The 20,969-nt window shown below is 41.9% G+C and overlaps 1 protein-coding gene across 1 annotated transcript in view; it reads right to left on the bottom strand.

The window, feature by feature from the left end:
* Positions 1 to 20,969, bottom strand: part of LOC126416151 (gastrula zinc finger protein XlCGF57.1-like) — a 140,087-nt gene that overhangs the window by 71,199 nt on the left and 47,919 nt on the right. Inside the window, exons 5-7 of the mRNA XM_050083699.1 lie at positions 20,161 to 20,347; positions 8,857 to 8,957; positions 3,679 to 3,847 (exon numbers count right to left, since the gene is read on the bottom strand). Of these exons, the coding sequence (XP_049939656.1) occupies positions 3,679 to 3,847; positions 8,857 to 8,957; positions 20,161 to 20,347 (457 nt within the window). The remainder of the gene's footprint in view (positions 1 to 3,678; positions 3,848 to 8,856; positions 8,958 to 20,160; positions 20,348 to 20,969) is intronic.

Here is a 20,969-nt window from a genome sequence, read left to right as displayed (position 1 = left end):
ATTGTAATTCTGTCAGAGACAGCAAAGGACTTGGAAGAGCAGTTGAATGGAATGTATGTTGTCTTGAAGGGAGGATATAAGATGAACATCAACAAAAGCAAAACGAGGATAATGGAATGTAGTCGAATTAAGTCGGGTGATGCTGAGGGAATTAGATTAGGAAATGAGACACTTAAAGTAGTAAAGGTGTTTTGCTATTTGGGGAGCAAAATAACTGATGATGGTCAAAGTAGAGAGGATACAAAATGTAGACTGGCAATGGCAAGGAAAGCGTTTCTGAAGAAGAGAAATTTGTTAACATCGAGTATAGATTTAAGTGTCAGGAAGTCATTTCTGAAAGTATTTGTATGGAGTGGAGCCATGTATGGAAGTGAAACATGGACAATAAATAGTTTGGACAAGAAGAGAATAGAAGCTTTCGAAATGTGGTGCTACAGAAGAATGCTGAAGATTAGATGGGTAGTTCACATAACTAATGAGGAAGTATTGAATAGGATTGGGGAGAAGAGAAGTTTGTGGCACATCTTGACCAGAAGAAGGGATCGGTTGGTAGGACATGTTCTGAGGCATCAAGGGATCACCAATTTAATATTGGAGGGCAGCGTGGAGGGTAAAAATCGTAGAGGGAGACCAAGAGATCAATACACTAAGCAGATTCAGAAGGATGTAGGTTGCAGTAGGTACTGGGAGATGAAGAAGCTTGCACAGGATAGAGTAGCATGGAGAGCTGTATCAAACCAGTCTCAGGACTGAAGACCACAACAACAACAACAACAACAACAACAACAAAAGACAAGAGACAAGCAAGACTGTACACATTTCTTCAATCCTCAGGTCCTAGCATTTTTTCTCTCTAATCTTGCTACAGCTTTACATGGCATGCTTGCCTTTCTGTTTTGCTATACGAAAAATCAAAATGCTGTCTAACACTGAGAAAGCTGTTAATACAAATAGTATCCAATACTGGTGTGATTTCTCAATCTGATTACGTCTATTTTGTCACTGTCTGCTAGATGAAACAAAATAGGCCTGTCTAATATTGCAGCAATTGTAACACACACCAAGTAAACGAGACTGTTTTGGCACAAATGGTCATTTTTATAGCACGACAGGATATAATTCACACAATAACAATGTAAAATGCCTATTGGGCCTACTAAAAGCAAAAAGCTTTATATTAGGAAATAGTTTCACATTTCATTCATACATTCCAGCTCCTCAAGCATGAAAGCGAAAAGTAGTAGTACGAAATTTTTATATAAATTTGGAATCGTCTTATTCTTCCATAATTTGTGTGATGTCCCCGTTTCTTCTCCTTGCTTGATCTAACAAACAATCTTGTCATCATTCTGAAACCATTCCTGACAGTGCAAGACTCATTCCCTGGTTAACTTCTCTAACACTGCAACAACGGAAATGAATGGAAATGAGCATTTGGCGTCATTGGCCAGAAGGCCCCTTAAGGGGCAAGTCTGGCCGCCTTTGTGCAGGTCTTATTACACTCACTCAATGCCACACTGGGCGACCTGTGCGCTGGATAGGGATGAAATAATGATGAAGACAACACGATACCCAGTCCCTGATCGGAAAAAATCCCTGACCCAGCCAGGAATCGAACCCGGGCCCGTAGGATGGCAATCCGTCATTCTGACCACTCAGTTATCGGGGCGGACACTGCAACAATCACCGGTTTAGTTATCCCACGTTTATTCTCCAGTTACGCATTATTACATGTTCATACAACGCGTTTTCCGCACTACTCCCAGAACAGAACTTAAACAGCTGCTGGCTAGGTCTGTACAACTGGCCCTTACTAGTGTAGCAATCAAGGCCAAAACTTTTCTGTCAAAATTTAGTTTTCTTGGATACACCGAGAAGATAAAACATAACCTTTCTTATCTGTTATTCCTGTTTGTCATTTATTTCCTCTCTGGTAGTCTGAATCTATGGCTTTCGTTAGTAATTATAAAAGAGCTGATCATTCACAAACACAGACAGCGATTGGCATTCACCCTTTCGGCTTTATTCACCTCAGCTCATTACAGCCCCGTCCCCTTTTGTCTGCAATGAGTGGGATTCCTCTGAGAGACATCATGTACGCCGTGCATGCATTAAAAAATCAAATTATGATTCATTCAGAAATCAATTTAGAATGTGTTCCAAAATATTAAAAAAAAAATCCACAGGGATACGTTTCAAAATCATATGACTAATCGATAGACCAACATGTGCTGGATGCTAGGCGCTTAGTGAAACAAGGGTTTTTTCCTCAAGAATATGAATCTGGTGCCCTCCCTGAAATTGCCGCCTGAGGCAGACGCCAAGGTTTGATCCCACCCCCACAGATCCAGGCCTGCTGTGGAGGTGTGAACCTGGCAGCTTGTGGGTGGCAGCAAAATTTTTCCACGTAGCATCTAGCTGCTTACTGCTACTGCTTATACACCTAACAGCCACAGCTGGAGAAGGTACTATTCATATGTGACTCAACTGCGCATGCGCATGAGCCCGCTCACAACTGCTCGAAGGAATCTAATTTAAACAGTTGTGACATCACGCTCATCAGGGCAATTTGTTGTTATGAAGCCTTTGACACATTTTGCTGTTGGCAGATGCTTGTATGAGTGATGTGTTTTGTTGTTGTGTGTGCCCCATTTCCTTTGCAACTGAAGTTTTATTTTCAACTTTTGCTCATGTTCTTGTTTTACTGCTGCAGTATTATTCTGCAGCAGCAGGATACAGTAATATCCTTTGTTAGAGTATTGGTTCTTACCAGAAAAAAATTACAAAAATTTAACTGAAAACTATAACAATGAAAAATTCTCAGGTTTTTCCCAGATTTCTCCCGAATGAAAAAATTCCCAGGTTTTTCCCGAATCTTCCGGTTGTCCTAGCTCGTATACACCCTGATAAAATATCACACTTTACATTTAAACTCCATAGTATTTTTTTTTTATTAAACTAAATATGGTATCGAATATTACTACTGCAAGAGAGTGACAGGTAGGATATAAATCTCACCATAATCTGATGGAAAAGAAAACTAGTATGGACTTTTATGTATTTCTGTAATTTTGTAAAATTTTTTTATTTTGTAATAAGATTCCAAAGAAATAGCTAATGAAGAATTTGTGTTTAGGGAAGTTTGTAATGAAAAAACACTTATTAATTACCAAAGTTAAATGAGAGCTCAAAAGGCTTCACTAAAATTCCTTTTACAAGCATTTAGGTTTCTGCTGAGTCTCTAAATTAGTTAAGGCAAATTCCAGAATGTTTCCCTCAAAACTATAGGATCATTTTCTTTCCCCAACTTAGTTGTAGTTAAGTTTGTTTTCAATCTCTAATCTTAACACAACAGTTTGTTAAATGCTTGTTTCTTTATTTTTTCATTCCTGGCTACCCTCTTGTCCTGATCTGTCAGAGTTGACATGAATTTAAGTTTGTGCCAAGATACATTTTCTATTTCACAAGTAGACATTTTCTATTCTCAATCTTCGGAATGAGTCACAAAAAGGAGTCTTGCATTTTTGCACACAAAATCTATGTACAAGAACAGTGGATATATTTTGAAAATATCCAAAAAGCATTCCTCAACTGATCACACAAAAGTTTTTTCATTGCACAGCAATGTGAGAAAACTGCACAAGCGCAGACAGTTAACAGAAATGAGACATTGCTTACCAGTATGAGTATACATGTGCCGTGCAAGAGTTCCTTTGTCTGGACATCTTGCATTACACTCTACACATGAGTATGTTTCTCCTTCCATATGAATCACTCTTCTGTGCCTCTCCAGACTAGACTTCAACTTGAAGCTTTTAGAACAGTCAACACATTCAAAGTCACCCCCCTGCAAAATATATTGCACTAAATGTAATAAAAATAAAATATATTTAACATTAAGCACTATATAGATTCAAATACATAAAGCAGTTCAATTAATGAATGTATTCAAAAATAACCACACAGGACATATCCTTCACATTTTCAGAACTATTTTCCAATTCTCATGTAACTCCTGGACACTGCTGTATGGAATTATAACCTGGAGCTTCGATTTCTACAAACTGAATGTGTTACACCAGCTGGCACTGAAATTAAAGTGAAGGTGGTTATTTTCTTGACCTCAACAACAGGTAAATGATGAAGTCACATGTCCTGTTGGGATGAACACCGTAATAAATGCATTGGCAATGTAGTCTTTGGGCAGATAGTCAGAATCCGATCCACTAACATGGAGTGTTTTCTGGGATTAACAAGGTGTTCCAGCCATGAGTGCTGACAATGTGTAACTAGACAGTTTCGTGCTATAAATATACCTGCATTATGATACTTTTTTCCAATATTTTGATATGTAAATATGAATTGTCATACACTGCACATTCTGATGCTGATAGGTGATTGCCATTTTTAAACAAATTTTACAATTTGGTTGGCACTCCAGTTGTACAGTATTTGCAGAAAGACATTTTCACTATGTGACTGAAGTACATCAATTGATTTACTCCACAATTGATTTTGGCCTGCAGCCATTTTCAAGTGGGTCTAAAATACCAAGACAAATTAACACGTCAATTTAAAAAAAAAAAAAAAAAAAAATACAATTCACACACTAAGAACTTATCTGAAGCATCTCAGCACATGTGATCAGATAAAACAAAACAAATGATGTGCCAACTATTTGACTTGGTCAAGCATAATAAAAATACCTGATGTTATGAAGTAAAAACAAGATTATGGCCGAGTTACACTTCAATGTCTTACCATGGAATAAAATATGATAAAATACCGCACGTATTTAAGAAAACCAGTGTAGGAATTTGCTTTTATACAGGAAATAATCTGAAATACATTATCTGAAACAACACAAACACCAGTCAACCATTTGTTAAAATTGGCAAGTATAAAACTGACTGCAGTGTATGCAATAAATGTTATATTCGCCAAACGGGATGCACGTTTAGGGTGAAATTTAAGAAACACACAAGGTCAACAGAAAATAGCAATCTTGCCTTCAGTTTCCCCCTATGAGAAAAGGCACATTCTGCAGATGGTATTGAATCATCAGTAAAAGTATTCCATAAAGTACAGAATGCCAAGGTCCTAGCTATTTTGGAAGAAACAGAAATATATTGGACTATTTCTAAGAGGCAGTCTGATTACTTATTTCGTGCATAACACTACATACAAAACACAACCAAAAATACAAAACAGAAGGAAAAATACAAAAACTAACAGATGTAAAAACAGATGATATATTAAACTAACAACAGTTGTTATACGATAATGTCCAGTCTCCTTATCCAGTCATAACTCTACAGTGTAGCCATAAAAAAGTTGCCTGGATCACCCAGATACTATTTAAATTATGCTCCTCAACAATGTGCACGATGGTCTGGTTCAGTGTTCCACAGTCATAGCTTGAGATAGATTGCTCACGCAATGGCACAAGTTGTATGCAAACACTCCATGTCCTGCTCGGACGTGATTTATGTTCTTTTACTCGTGCAGTAGGGGCTAAAGTCCTTGAGTCTCTGTAGAGGATCAATACAACATTGCACTAGAGATGGAATGGAGCATTCGTAGCCCAGGTTTCACTTCACTGGTGAAGTTCCTATTAGCAAGCTGTTGGACCAGTTGCAGGGCTAGATTTCTGGAAACAAGTCTGCTTGCTGTCAGCTCTGGAACATCTTCATATATGGAAGTTGAAGATTATTCATTATTTTGATCCAGGCTTGATTCATTCAGTGTTCACATCAGTTCATGAGCTAGATCAGGATCACTGTCCATCATAATAGTGTGTAAATAAATGTAACAAGACTGAAAACACTACGAGTGATCTGGTAACACTCTGTTGGTCTAGTTTTGTAGACTGGTGTATCCATCCCTTCCAGATGCTCAGTCTGTGCAGGCATCATGTAATTTTTGAGAGCACCATCAGTGAATTTTATTTTATTTTATTGTGTTACCAAAATGGTACAGCAGAATTTAGACAAATGTTATGCCATCAACTTTTGTGTTAAACTTGGGGAAATCCACAAGTCTGACATCTGAAAAGTTGAAACATGCCGGTGTGAAACATTTCTTATCACGAGCACAAGTTTTTTCAATGGCACAAATCATTTTTTAAGACGGACCTTGTTCAGGGCAACCTTCAACTTCAAAAGCCAATCAAAATATCAAAGCTGTGCATGCTCTTGTGAGATCAGGACAATATTTAACAATAAGGATGATGGGTGACCTGTTCAACTTAAAAGGTTTTCACCATACATCAAATTTTGACTGAAGTTTTGCACATGTGAAAGGTTCGTGCCAGAATGGTGCCAAAAAACCTCACAACTGAGCAGAAGGAAAGGTGAAAAAATGTGTGCACTGACCTTCTTGAGAGGATTTCCAATGATGAATCCCGGATTTTTGAGTATGATCGTGAGACAAAGATGCAAAGTGAGGAGAGAGACATCCCCTCGACCGAAAAAAGCCCGGATGAGCAAATCAAAGAACAAACCAATGTTGATTTGGTTGTTTGACAGTAGGGGTCCCAAGTACAAAGAATCTGTTCCTCCAGGACAAACTGTCAACCAAGTGTTTTATAAAGATGTCCTTGAAAGGCTCATGAAAAGGGTGATCAGAGGGAGTCCGAACATTGCAGACAAGAGGATGCTGCATCATGATGATGCCCCATGTCACACAGCCACTTCTATCACAGACTTTTTGACCTCAAAAGGCATTCCTATTGTTCTACATCAACAACATGCACCTGATCTGAGTCCTTCTGACTTTTTTTTCTTTTCCAAAATTGAGAAATGTTTCAGGAGGATGTCATTTTCGGACTCTGGAGAACATTCAAAAGAATGTGACCAACATGTCAAAGGCCCTACCAGTTGAAGCCTTTCAGCACTGCTACCAAGGCTACGAACAACAGCTCCGCCGGTGTATAGCTGCCAAAGGGAACTACTTTGAAGGGTAAAACATTGTTCTTTAAAGGAGGAGGAGGAGGAGGAGGAGGAGGAGGGAAAAAAATTGAAGCTCGGTGCCCCCTGTGCACACTGGGCTTCTTCAATCTGTTTCCTTAGCGTTTTTCATTCTGCATGTGTTTTAATACAGCAAATTTTCTGTTCCATAATATCCTTCCATTGCAGTATTGATAGAATACTGTAGATTTATCGGGAACATATAAACTATCAGCTTCAAACTCCTGTGGTTTTGTCTTTGGCAGTACCTGCACACTTTGGCATTTTTCCATTTGCGAATCCTACTTCAACGCATGAGATCAAAGTAAACAGTAAGAAATCTCCAGAAAGTGTACACCCTGGAGAGTGCTATGACCTTTGTAGAAAGATCTGAAACAACCACTCTGCACAGCCAAAGATCTGCAGCAAGATGATTTTTGACATGGTAAATGCAGTTTTACGTAAATGACTTTCAACAAAGAAATCCTTCAAACTACTTTCAATGGCAACATCCACACAACTCAGTCACTACTAAATAATATTTCCTTTACTTAATATATATTATAAAGAAAGTTTAAAATATGACAGACACAGAGTTTTTGTGCTTTTAACCAAGTAATCTACATCTATGACAAACTTTTTAATGTTGTATAAGGACCACGAATGTTCGAGTGTAATTATCAAGCACGTACTAATGCAGAGGCATCACAAAGAAGTATAACGAATGTTAAAATGTATTGGGCAACCTTAATTTGAATCGTTTTACGTATTGATATGTTCAACAATCATACTACGCTAAAACATTATGTAATGGTGAAAATGAAACAAGTATTCAACAATGGCTACACAGTGCTACAGCAAAGTAATGTTTAATCACTAAGCCTAACAGTGACAAGAATCATCTGACAATTACCAAAAAGACACTATGGATCCTATGTTCATCAATAAATGCTACAGATTCAGGGCTACGTCGCGGAGATGTGAATAGAAAAGTAATTGTACTCTTAAATAACCAAGCATCTGAAATTAGCAGGTTTTGCTGTTCATTTATAAGCTTGAAACAATTTGCATACTTGTTTTGGTATAATGTTAAGCAGTAGAAAGGTCTATCCACATCTAAAGTGACAGAAAAGTCCATCAGTTCCTCATTACCATCGGAATCTGACAACCTTTATCACAGTAGTAGGATTCATTCTTTAGGAGGCATGTCTGTCACTATTTTCCCATTGATCTTGTATCAGACATCTACATTGACACCTAGAACATCAATTGTTTGTGCAGGGAATGAATGGCCATTTTAAGGTTATATATGAATGTCAACCCTAAAGTTCAGATTCAGTTTCAAAGTTTGATTGCTATTATTATCCAACACTAATAAACTGCTGTCCTACCTTCATATTTACAACAATTTTTGTATGGGGATGGGAAAATGCCAAATTTCACAACAGTTTGTTAAAAAAACACTATTTTGTGATATGTCATTAAAACTGTCAATTTCAAGTTATTTTTTTCGTTATTGTTAATGCAAAATTTTTCTGTCTCTACACGTAAGTTATAAGCTGTTTTCCCCAGTATTTATACTCCGAATTTTCTAGTTGTTAACCGTACACCCCGCAAATTTACCAGTGGTTATTCATTCCGAATATGATTTGTATGCACAGTACTCACTACCATCTCCACTATGCAACAAATACTCACATGCAACAACTCTCAGCCTATATGACAGCTTAACATAGTCCCATTTATTACTGCATTCCTATTTAGGAGGGAATGGGTAGTGTTACACATGCTGTCACTGCTGTGAGAAGCAAAGATCGATATTACAGAGTACACCAATCCTTAATATTAGTTGTTCGACACAAAATTTCAATGATATACATTTCAATAGTTGAGTAAAGAGTTTATATACCGAGTGTGCAGTGTCAAGGTCTTCACCACAGCAATGACATTTCCCTGGACCTAAAGCTGAGGTCTCTTCTATAAGACCATTTACTTTATCCAGCATCATGCCTGCGAACAGAGTTTTGTATATTAGAAGACATACTATATTTTTAGCATGCTAAAAATGAACTAAGATATTATGTCCCTCCATTTTCTTTCCTTTAAAAAATAAGTAAATAAATAAATATAAATTTTTAAAAAATGCGAGGTCGAGACTCATGGCCCCAGCAAATCACATGAATTCTCAATGCACAGTGAGTGACATTACATATAGTTCAAAAACACCTATAAAACAGTGGGCTGCATCAACACTACAAAATATTTTACAGAAAGCTTAAATAAATATTGGCTCACGTAAAGTTTATAATGAACACAAAGGCAACTCTAAATCTAACATATTTCTTGACGCTTGCATCAAGCTCTAGTAAAAAACTATATCAACTGGATCCTGCTTATTGCAGACAAGCCTTGGTTTTCCTCTACTATTTTTACACCCTATACTTACCTCCATTGCAAAATTGACACTTTCTTGATGTCTCAATACGTAACATGCCAACCAATACCCATTATGGATTCATGGATAGGAACAAAATATGACACTCAATATTTAAAGATTTTGGACTATGTCCTCCTTTAGTGTATTAAGAAGACAAACTAGAAACTTACTGTAGATAGACAAACACATTTCATCAGTTAAGGTGACGAGAGGCACAGTAACCAACTACAGAGTGAAAACAGTACAAGAAATCCAATTTGTGTGTGTGTGTGTGTGTGTGTGTGTGTGTGTGTGTGTGTGTGTGTGGAGGGGGGGGGGGGATTTAGGGCGCAAAACATCTAAGGTCATAAGTGTCCAGTAAAGAACCAGAGAATGCTGGGACTGAGAGGGGAAAAAACCGTTGCAAGGTCCAATACAAAAAGGAAGAAAAAACAAATCTAAAACATCAAGACATTACGGTAGAGTATCTAAAAGACGTCGACAAGAAACTGGAGTCACCAGGTAGAAATCAAATCTCTTTTGCCATATTAGTGCTTTTTAAAAAACTTAAAACGTGAGCCACAGCATGCACGTCATCTGCTAAAATGTTCGGTAAAGCGGGCGGCAGAGGTACCACTCAATACACGAAGAACATTGAGGAACCGGGTGCAGCGTGCAGCCAGGTAGGCCACATGGGGAGACCAACTGAGTTTCCTATCAAACATAAGCCCTAAGAACTTCGTTGCATCCACAAACGGGAGAGCATTTTGTCCCAGTCACAAGGACAATGGAAGAAACACCTTGTACCACCAGAAGTTGACACACAGAGATTTGATAGGAGAAAAGCAGAAACCATTTGTGACACTCCACAAATAGAGACGGTCCAGACAACACTGAAGACAGCATTGCGGGAAACACATCTGCTGGGAGCTGCAATAAATAGCAAAGTCGTCAACGAAATGAGAGCCGGAAATGCCAGCTGGAAGGCAGTCCATAATGGGGTTGATGGCTATGGTGAAGAGGACGATACTCAGTTTGGAGCCCTGAGGTACCCCGTTCTCCTGTGAAAAGAAGTGGGATAAGGAGGAACCCACACGTACCCGGAAAACCCAGTCCGTCAAAAATTCCCGGATGAAAGTGGGAAGATGACGGCGGACGCCCCATGTGTGCATAGTACGTAGAATGCCTGTCTGCCAACAAGTATCATAGGCTATCTCCAAATCAAAGAAAAGGCCACTGTTTGTCGCTTCTGCAGAAAATTATTCATGATGAACATCAACAGGGTGACGAGATGATTAACCGCGGAGCGGCGCTTTCGGAACCCACACTAAACATTAGTGAGAAGATCGTGCGAATCCAACCACGACACTAACTGACCATTGACCATGCGTTCCATCACCTTACAAATGCTGCTGGTAAGAGAAATTGGACGATAGCTGGAAGGAAGAGATTTGCCTTTACCAGGCTTAGGTAGGGGAACAATAGCAGCTTCATGCCAAAGCGTGGGAAATACACCGTCAGTGCAAATACAGTTGTAGGTATCGAGGAGAAAGCATTTTCCCACAGGAGGAAGATTCTGCAGCATGAGGACGTAAATTGCATTGGGCCCAGGAGCAGAAGACCTGGATGAGGAGAGAGCATGCCTGAGCTCCCTCATAGTATAAAGAAAATGGTTCTGAGCACTGTGGGACTCAACAGCTATGGTCATCAGTCCGCTAGAACTTAGAACTACTTAAACCTAACTAACCTAAGGACAACACACAACACCCAGTCATCACGAGGCAGAGAAAATCCCTGACCCCGCCGGGAATCGAACCCGGGACCCCGTGCTCAGGAAGCGAGAACACTACCGCGAGACCACGAGCTGCGGACTTATAGTATAAAGAGTATTGTAGCATTCTCAATTCAAAGAGAGAAAAGAGATGGCACGAGCCTCCTCCACCCGTTTCCAAGGAAGGAAGGCAGGATGGTAGTGGGTGGAGCTCGAAACTTCCGCAAAGTACCAACCCGAAGCATTGGAAACATCGACAGGGTCGAATATGACATTTCCCGCCACAGTTGGACCAGAAATCGGGGAATGGGCAGTAGTCCCAGAAAGCTGGCGCAGGCCACCCCAAACGAGAGAGGACGGAGTAAATCTGTTGAACGAGCTGGTGAGGGAACCCCAGCACGCTTTATTGCTTTCCTTAATAGTGCGACGGCACTGCGCACATAGTTGCTTATAGCGGATGCAGTTCGTTAACGTAGGATGACTGTGAAAGACACGAAGCACATGGCCACAGTCCACAGTCCACCAAGGGACCGGGACCTGACGGGGAGAAGTAGTGGTACGAGGGATAAGAGGATTCAGCAGCCTAGAGAATAACATCCACGAGGTGCTCGACCTGATCATCGCAGCTGGGAAACAGCCAGTCATCAAAAACTGCCAAGGAGGAATATAGCCTCCAGTCAGCAAGAGAGAATTTCCAATGAGCGGACCGCTGTGGCGCGGTATGATTGTACAGGCGAGTCACACAAGGGAAGTGGTCACTCGAGTAAGTATCGGAAAGAGCACACCACTCGAGACGTCGAGCGAGATGGGCAGAGCAGATCGAGAGGCCAAAGTGGAAATAACTGTACATGAAATCAGAGAGAAACGTGGCTTCACCAGTGTTAAGGCACACGAGATTAAGATGATTAAGAAGATCCGCCAAAAGAGAACCTCTCGGGCAGGCGACAGGCGAACCTCAAAGAGGATGATGGGCATTGGTGTCACCGAGGAGCAGAAAGGGTGGAGGAAGCTGAGCAACAAGCTGCATCAGGTCCGCCCTGGTGACAGCAGAAGACAAAGGGATATAAATGATGCAGAAGGAAAAGGTAAATTAAGGAAAACACAGGCAGCAACTGCTTGCACGTGGGCGTGCAAGGCGATAGGACGACGACAAACATCATCTCGTAGAAGCAGCATGACGCAACCATGAGCAGGAATACCTGCCGTAAGAGGAAGGTCCATCCATAGCGAAGTAAAATGGGAAAGAGCAAAATGGTCTTGAGGACGTAGCTTGGTTTCTTGGAGACAGACTACAAGCAAACATTGCGATCGCAGGAGCAGCTGGAGGTTCACCATATTAGATCGAAGGCCACAGATATTCCATTGTAAAAGGGCCATAAAATTTAGGAACACCAGAGAATGAAGAAGAAACACTCACCTCGACGGCCGCTTAGGGCGAGCCATCGAGGAAGGACAGCCACTGGAATCCACAGGTGGAAGATCTTCGTCCATCAACTCAGCGAGATCAATGGAGCTTCCCCGGTGTCAGTCAGTTGAAAGGGACCAATGAGTCGAAGAGGTCCGACGAGTCAGAGAGGGGGAAGACTGTTTGCCTTTGGATGATTGTTTTGGCTTTTGGCGACTGGCAGAAGAGCCAGACGGCTGTGAACTCGAGGTATGCAAGATATCTTCCCGGGAATATTCCTTTTTGAATTGACGGTTCACTGGCTGCACTGCAAACGTCTTCGCTGGTGAGGGCGAAGAATGGGTAGCAGAATCTACAGCCCGGGAAATGGGAGACGGAGTGTCAACTTGAAGGCGAGGCAACTTTGCCACCATCGAACTGAACTGTATGTCACAAGTTTCCGTAGCCATGTTTTTCGTGGATCGGGGAGAGGCTAATACGGTGCTGTAGCTTCTAGATGAAGGGACAGTCTGTTTATGGTTTGCCAACAGTTTTCGGGCAACAGGAAAAGGTACCTTTTCCTTCACCCTCCGTCACATCATCCAACAGCCAGGTGTAGATAACACCGCGGGATGAGTTAAGTGTGCTGTGCGCCTCCACTTTCATAGGATATTCAAGGAGGATTTGGGCCTTGAGTAGTTTCTGGGGCTGGAGAGACTATAAATTTCCAAAAGCAGAGTACCATTGCGGAAACGAGAGCTTGACTTCACAGGGCCGGCGATGCCATCCACGCCTTTCTGTATAACAGAGGGGTTAACAGTAGCAAAAGTATGGTTTTCGTCTAAACGTGAGACTACTTGATATGAAGGGCAACAGGAAGAGACATTGAGGCAGGAGCCTCATTCCACTTTCGTTTATGGGAAAGACTCTGAAAAAGAGAAGGAAATGTCAGTCATTGGGAAGAAGTCCCCCATGATTGCCAGCATCTCCGACGGCGTGCTCCTTCCAGCAGGGGCCCTCCAAAGGGGAGCTCCCCACCTTAGGTGATTGTCCTCACCTTAGGTCACACCTCCCGAACAACAGATGGTGGGAGCACTAGGAAGAGAAGGAAGGTAACAGCTCAGGCAATCACCCGTCCCTGGGCCTGGCCTGTACCAGGGGGTATGTGCAGGCCCTACATGCCAACCCGTGGCTGGGAATTACCTGTTACCCAGTCTCCTGCTATGTGGCAAATGCATGGGTGGCTGTCAGGCACACACAGGGAGGAGAAGAAAAGATAAGAAGGAAAGGAGGAAAGAAAGAATGGCCTCCAATGCCACAGCAGAGGAAAAAATAGATCAGAACAGGGGACGAAGGGCGGTGCAGGGAAATGAGGGGGCAGTGCAGGGAAATGAGGGGGCAGTGCAGGGAAATGAGGGGGCAGTGCAGGGAAATGAGGGGGCAGTGCAGGGAAATGAGGGGGCAGTGCAGGGAAATGAGGGGGCAGTGCAGGGAAATGAGGGGGCAGTGCAGGGAAATGAGGGGGCAGTGCAGGGAAATGAGGGGGCAGTGCAGGGAAATGAGGGGGCAGTGCAGGGAAATGAGGGGGCAGTGCAGGGAAATGAGGGGGCAGTGCAGGGATAAAGAGATACAGCAAAAGAGCAGTGCAGGGAAAGAGAGATACAAGGAAAGAACAGTATGGGGAAAGAGCAGTACAAGAGAGAAGAGGCCTACAAATAAACCAATGCTATTGAGCTTCAAGAGCCCATGGAGGCACGAGACATCTCCCCAAGAGAGGGGAAAAGGACAGAAGAAGAGGGGACAAGCAGCACTCAAAAAGAAGTGGTGCTGTGAGGGCTGTGACCCCATGGTCGCCAAGCACGTATTCACGAAAGAGTGGTGAGGCCCCTGGGGGGGTAAGTAGTCCAAAATTCCATAAACAGACTGGGCTGTCCATAACTAAATTCCTGAACTAAACAGAGATTTCAAAAGTATGCTTCCCATGTGAATGGAAAAGAAGGCTTGCAACCAGTATCGACTACCTATTCTGGGCTCCCCTTCTAGGCAGGAAGTCAACATGAAAGTGCTACATCCATGATAGATGGCTCCCATTTTCCTATGGAACATTAATAGGTTCAGGACACAGGAGGAGGAACTGAAACTCCAAGCACAGGAACACCTCCTGTGCTTATGTTTGCAAGAAACTCATTTGAAGGCAGCTGATGTCCCTGTACTACTACTACGAGTCTATACCTCTATCGCAGCTATGATCTAACTGAGGAAAGAGCCAAAGGAGGGTTCACTGTCCTGACTGGGGAAAGGGCCAAAGGAGGGGTCACTGTCTGTCAATAACGCACACCACTCCTCTGCTCTCCCTCCTGGCAGCTGAATTACAAGCAGTTGCAGCTTAAATTCATGTGTGTTAGAGGATCACTTTTTGCACACTGTATTTACCTCTGCATGATGCAATAAACTCTGTTGCTATCACAGATCTTACGGGAAAACTCTCCTGACCATTTCTCCTACTGGGACACTTCAATGCCCATCATGTCTTTGTGGCTCAACCTCTACTTCCCCTCACAGTAGGGTTTTGGAGAGTCTCATGAGCTGTGCATTCTCAACACGGGTACCCCATTCATTTTTGTGCTGCTTGCGGGTCATTCTTAGACATCGACCTCTCTTTCTGCTCTCCAGCTCTCACAGACTCTGTTCAGTGGGAAGTCATTGACCACTTCCCACTCCACATTCACAATCTGGGTGGAAAATTACCTGAACAGAAGCCAACAAAATGGATGGTCAGCAGGGCCCACTGGATGCTGACCAGCCAGCTGGCTGGCTGTGTTTGAATACTGCAACAACATGCAGGAATGGGTTGACACCACCACACAAATGATCCATCATGCCACTGACTTATCAACCCCAAAGTCCTCAGGTCAGCTTAGGAGGTCACCTGTTCCTTGGTGGACCAGTGAGTGCCACTCAGCAAACCAGGACAGGCATGTGGATCTTCAACAGTTTAAGTACTGCCCAACATCAGACAATCTCTCAGTCTTTTGGGCCATGGGGCCCTAGGCTCAAAGCAATAAAAGGTCATGGGAAATTGTTCCTGAACTCCATCAACTGTTCCACTTGTTCAACAAAAACATGGGAAGCATTCTCAAACAATTCCAGTAAATATAGTCATTTAACAATAGCAGCAGTGCTGAAACAGGGGTCTCTCCAAACAATGCCTAAGAGACATCGCTCAGATGACGGCAGAGAATTTTGCAGTGACTATTGACGACGCCAGCTAGGATCTAGCATTTCGCCGGCACCATTTGACTGGAGAGAGGTCAATTTAGACTTCAGATCACAAAATTCTGAGTATTACAATTGTCATTTCTCCATGTGGGAGCTGGAATCGGTGCCGTCTCGGACTCGTGATATCGCATCCAGTCCTGACCAAATCCAGTGCTGCACGCTCTTACATTTGTCAGCAGCATCAAAGGAAATCTTCCTCAATTTTTTTATTTTATGTGGCAGACAGGCGACTTTCTCAACTCGTGGAGAGGGGCAATCTGATATCTCTCCTCTGACTATGAAAGGAAAAAATATGTTCCAGTAGTTACTAGAGTGTCACCTTAACAAGATCCGTAAAGAAGACCCTGAGTGAATTGTTAACTGTTGACTGGTCTATTTGTTAGAGAACAAGCAACTCCTTAGCCGCTCTCATTGTTGATTCCGGAGCTTTTGGTTCACTGTCGACAACTTGGCCCAACTAGAGGCAGATATTCAGTAGGCTTTCCTACACAAACGATACTGTCTCGGTACATTCTTTGACATCAGTAAGAACTACTACCCTACTTGGAGACACAACATTCTTATCCAACTCCATCAATAGCCACCTCCCCCAATTTTATAGTCCTTCCTGACTTAAGTGGCTTTTTAGGTCCTGAGTAGGTGACACACTGTCATATCATTTTGAGCAGGGCAGAGTTTTAAGTGTTACCCTCTTTGCCACAGACATAAACAGTCTCACACCTACGGTGAGGAGTCTTCTACAAAGCTCCTTATTTGTGGATAATTTTGCCGATTTCCGTTCCTTCTCCAGTGTTGAACTGTGGCTCGCCATTCACAACTTACAGTGCTGAGTTTGGAGAAGTGGGCTGCAACGATAGGTTTTCAGTTTTCTGCACATAAGTGTGTGTGTGTGTGTGTGTGTGTGTGTGTGTGTGCATTCATTTAATTGCTCACATTGCATTTTTAATTTATCTTACTTGCAAATGACGGATACCATACTAAATTTTAAAGACTCAGTGAGGTCTCTGGGCCTCATTATTTGTTCCAACTTGTAATGGTTACCACACCTGACTTGAAAGCCCTAACCCATAAGGAACTGAATGCCATAAAGTGCCTTAGCTACAAGTCTTGGGGAGCAGACAGGGTGAGTCTGCTCCAGTTTTATAGGGCTTTTATGCATTCACGGCTAGACTATGGAAGCACAGCATAAGGATCAGCCAGGCTTTCTCACCTGAAGATCATTGATGTTGTCTACCATAAAGGGATGAGGCTGGCCACAGATACTTATACAACCAGGTCTGTACCCAGTCTCTGCACCAAGGTTTGGAAATGCTACTCACCATCCAGTGGCAGCTCATAACAGTGTGTCAGGCACGTAATTTCCTCATACCTCTGACTTCACAGCATAACATACTGTTGCACACCCACCTTTGGGATGCTTTTCTCCAATTATTCATGAGCAACAATGTCATTTGGGATCTGTGAGCAGTGTATGCTGGAGTTACTTGGTGTGGAGCACGTACAACCCCAAAGCCAGGTTTTAACTGCTTGCCACCTTGGTTACTGCAGAGCCCAGAGTAATTTACATATGGTGCAGTCAGGAGAGATTGTACTCTTGCATATGTTTTTAATACATTATTTTATGACATTCTAACTGAGTACCACAACTCTACAGCTGTCTTTATGGATCAGTCAAAACAGGTGGACTCCGTTCATTTCTATGTTGTTTTCCCTGATCACGCCCTCAAGGTCGACTGCCTCGAGACTTTACTGTCTTTGACATGAAATTATATGCAATCTTGCGGGCACTGGATCAAATAAGATGTGCTTCAAGTGCTACATTCGTCATTTGTTTTGATTCTCTGAGTGCCCTTCACTGCCTACAACACTTGTACCCAGCAGATAATGTAGTCCAGAATATCCTAGACACCCTCCTTCAACTACAATGGGTGGGGAACGAGGTGTCGTTCTACCGGGTACTGGGGCACTTGGGTATTGTGGGGAATGAAATGGCAGATATAGCAGCCAAAGAGGTGGGTCATGATCCTCAGTTATTTCAGTGTGCCATCCCCCTGCCTGCTATCGCCCAACTGAGGTACAGAGTCATGGGTTGATGGGAAGACAAGTGGCTGGAAGTGACAGATAATACTCTGCACCTAGGAAAGCCTACTGTGCGGCCTTGGCATACTTCCTTTCTTACGGCATGTGATATTGAGTGATTGTGTGGAACAATGTAAATGATGTACAATTAAGTACATGAGTGAGTGAGTGAGTGAGTGAGTGAGTGAGCCAACGTTTTTAGCCCTTTTAACCATATTCGTTTCTTTTAGTATTTGTAAGAGTGCTGATAACATCCCCTCTATACGCCCATACACCACACAAACAACAACAAGCCACTCCCCCCCCCCCACCCCCCCCCCCCCCCAACCACCCACCAAAGATCACTTCTCAACTTCTCACCTCAACTGCAGTTTCAAACCCAGAGACAATTACTGATATTTCTCTCTCTCTCTCTCTCTCTCTCACGCATGCCACCCCCCCCCCCCTATCCCCCATACACACACACACACACACACACACACACACACACACACACACACACACACACACACACACACACCACTTATAGCTTGGAAAGAAGCACTGTGGGGGGGAAAGAGACGCCTCACTCTCATGGGGGTTGGGTAGAGGGCACAGGGAGAGCAAAATGGACAGAGAGGAGGAAATGGGCAGAGAAGGTTGGGAGGATGAGATGGGCAGGGACAAGGGGGCTGAAAGAAGGATGTGGGTGATGGCTAGTGAAATAGGGAGGAGGAGATGAATAGAGATATAGGGAAGGAGATGGACAGAGGTATGGACACTGATGCAGGGGAGGGGATAGACATAGAGAAGGGGAAGGAGTGGGAAGTGTAGGACAGGGGTGGAAAATGGAGTGGGATAAGAAAGGAAGGAAGAGTAGAGTTCTTTCCATCGACAGCACAGTCACTAAAGTCAGAGAAAAAGCTCAGACTTCTAAAGGGTGGGGAAGGAAATTGACCATGCCCTTTTCAAACTAACCATCCCAGTGTTTGCCTGGAGCAATTTAGGTAAATCAGTGAAAACCTAAGTCTGGATGGTTGCACAAGGATTTGAACCACTGTCCACACAAACTTTACAGCGGACTGTCAGCCTACACTGCTAAGTTGAAATATGGAAAAAATTTAATGCATAATTTTAAAAAAATGCTCAAATAATGTTTTTACTCAGTAAGTTATTATGTTGGTTAATAACATTTTTCTTATAATGTTTATATTAAGCTGAAGCCGAAAATACTCTTTCACCCATTAACATTTTCTAAATGGAAACCTGCTGTCTGATGTACTATGATTACTGAATTGTTGTGCATAACAGGATTTGCTGGTTAGTATGGGTAAAAGTAAAGGCTTTGATGAACAGACAATGAATAAATATGTCACATAGTATGAATATTTTGATTTATTTTTAATTGTCATGACATTACAACCATTTCCCTGATTGTAAGCTTAACGATGCAGAAGCATATATTGTTACTTGATGTGAATGGGGGAATCATGCCACAGGGATGGTGATACCAGTCAGTTTACAGATTCTTGTCATATTTTAAAGATTTAATGAGAGAGTGGTTCCCAAAATATGGGACACTTATTTTTAATCTCAGAATTCTTTCCAAAAACTTTAAAGGAGTGGTAGTGTGTAATGTAAAGATCCAGTACTTTTATCTGATAAATTTTCCTTTATTTGTTACAATATTTTGTAGCCATTGTTAAAGTACTCTTACACAATAATGGCTAACCAGACTATATGTATGTCTAGTATTGGCCATAATAACAAATGTACTGTATGTGTTAAGCATGGGTTCATAAATTCAGAATGGGCAGTACTGCAGTCAAAACTTAATAATGTATCAAAAAGGAGGGGAGGGGGTGGGGGGAGGGGGGGAGGATTGTGATGGCATCATTATAAACTTGGCTCATTCAGTATGGAACTTCTTTTTTTACAGATTAATCACAGCAGTGTTACGAGCAAACATGTAATCTGCTAAAAATAAATTAAACTGTGTAAAATCTTCTTTTTCAAAAGTCTGTCTTTCAACACTATGCAGTCAAAGAAATTGCTTCCATAAAACCAGGCCCTGGTCTTAGGAAAGATCATAATGAATAATATTCAATAATCTACACTTTGATTAGGATTCTAGTGACCACTGAACTTGGAGTAATGTAAGTACTGAAAGAGTAGTGGGGACAGTCTTACAAGAACAAAATAAAAATTATATCGAGAAACATTAATATGCTTGTTTATGCTGATCATTAGCCTCATTTTGTCAGTTGTAGTGATGACTACAATGAAATAACCAAAAAGTGTGTACCATTCATCTGTTGTTGAACGCTGCCACCATCTTGTGATTCTGGTGGGTTATCAACTTCCCTTTCCTCTGAACTCTGGCTGCCTCTTAGATTGTTCTCACGTGCACTAGAGTCATCAATGTTCCTTTTGTCCACTACAAATAATGACCCATCAGCAGCTGGGCAGTAACGCATGTGCCTCTTGCAACCCTGAAAAATGTGTGTGTTAATGATGTCTAACATGTTATAAACAATTTGATGATTACTATACATAGTGTCACTGGAAGGAAACTACCAAACTAAATGTTTTATAAGAAGAACAATTTTTAAAAAACATCATCTTAAGTTTTCTTACTTATTTTACAATATAATGCAGATAGTCACATTATTTTTTAACAGTAGTTGACCAATTTCCCCAACATAATGAGTGTTTAGATATTTTATTAAATTATTTCATAGTTATTTGCAGCACTGTTGCTGACAGACTACTGGTTACACCTGTTAATCACTGGTAAATTGATCATTGAGGCAAATGAACTTTCATCTTGTCAAACATGACCATGGGTAAAACAGTAAGCACCAATAAATTTAATGGCTACAAAGTGGAGTCTTTTAAGACGACAGCACTGCAGACATAACACACTCTGGTTCAAATGTGTTAGAGATATGAGGAGATATTACGGCAACCAGTGTTCAGTTTTTTGCCTTGAGATTGCCATGTCTTCACACAGCCGAAGGATATCTGAAATAGAGGGAAGACTACGGTTTGGTATGATGAGGTCATTAGAGCTATAACACAAGCTTGGATGGCGAAAGGATGGGCCTTTTCAAG

Source organism: Schistocerca serialis, chromosome 8, assembly GCF_023864345.2.
Source record: "Schistocerca serialis cubense isolate TAMUIC-IGC-003099 chromosome 8, iqSchSeri2.2, whole genome shotgun sequence".
NCBI lineage: Eukaryota > Metazoa > Arthropoda > Insecta > Orthoptera > Acrididae > Schistocerca > Schistocerca serialis.
This window is presented reverse-complemented; position numbering and strand designations above follow the sequence as displayed.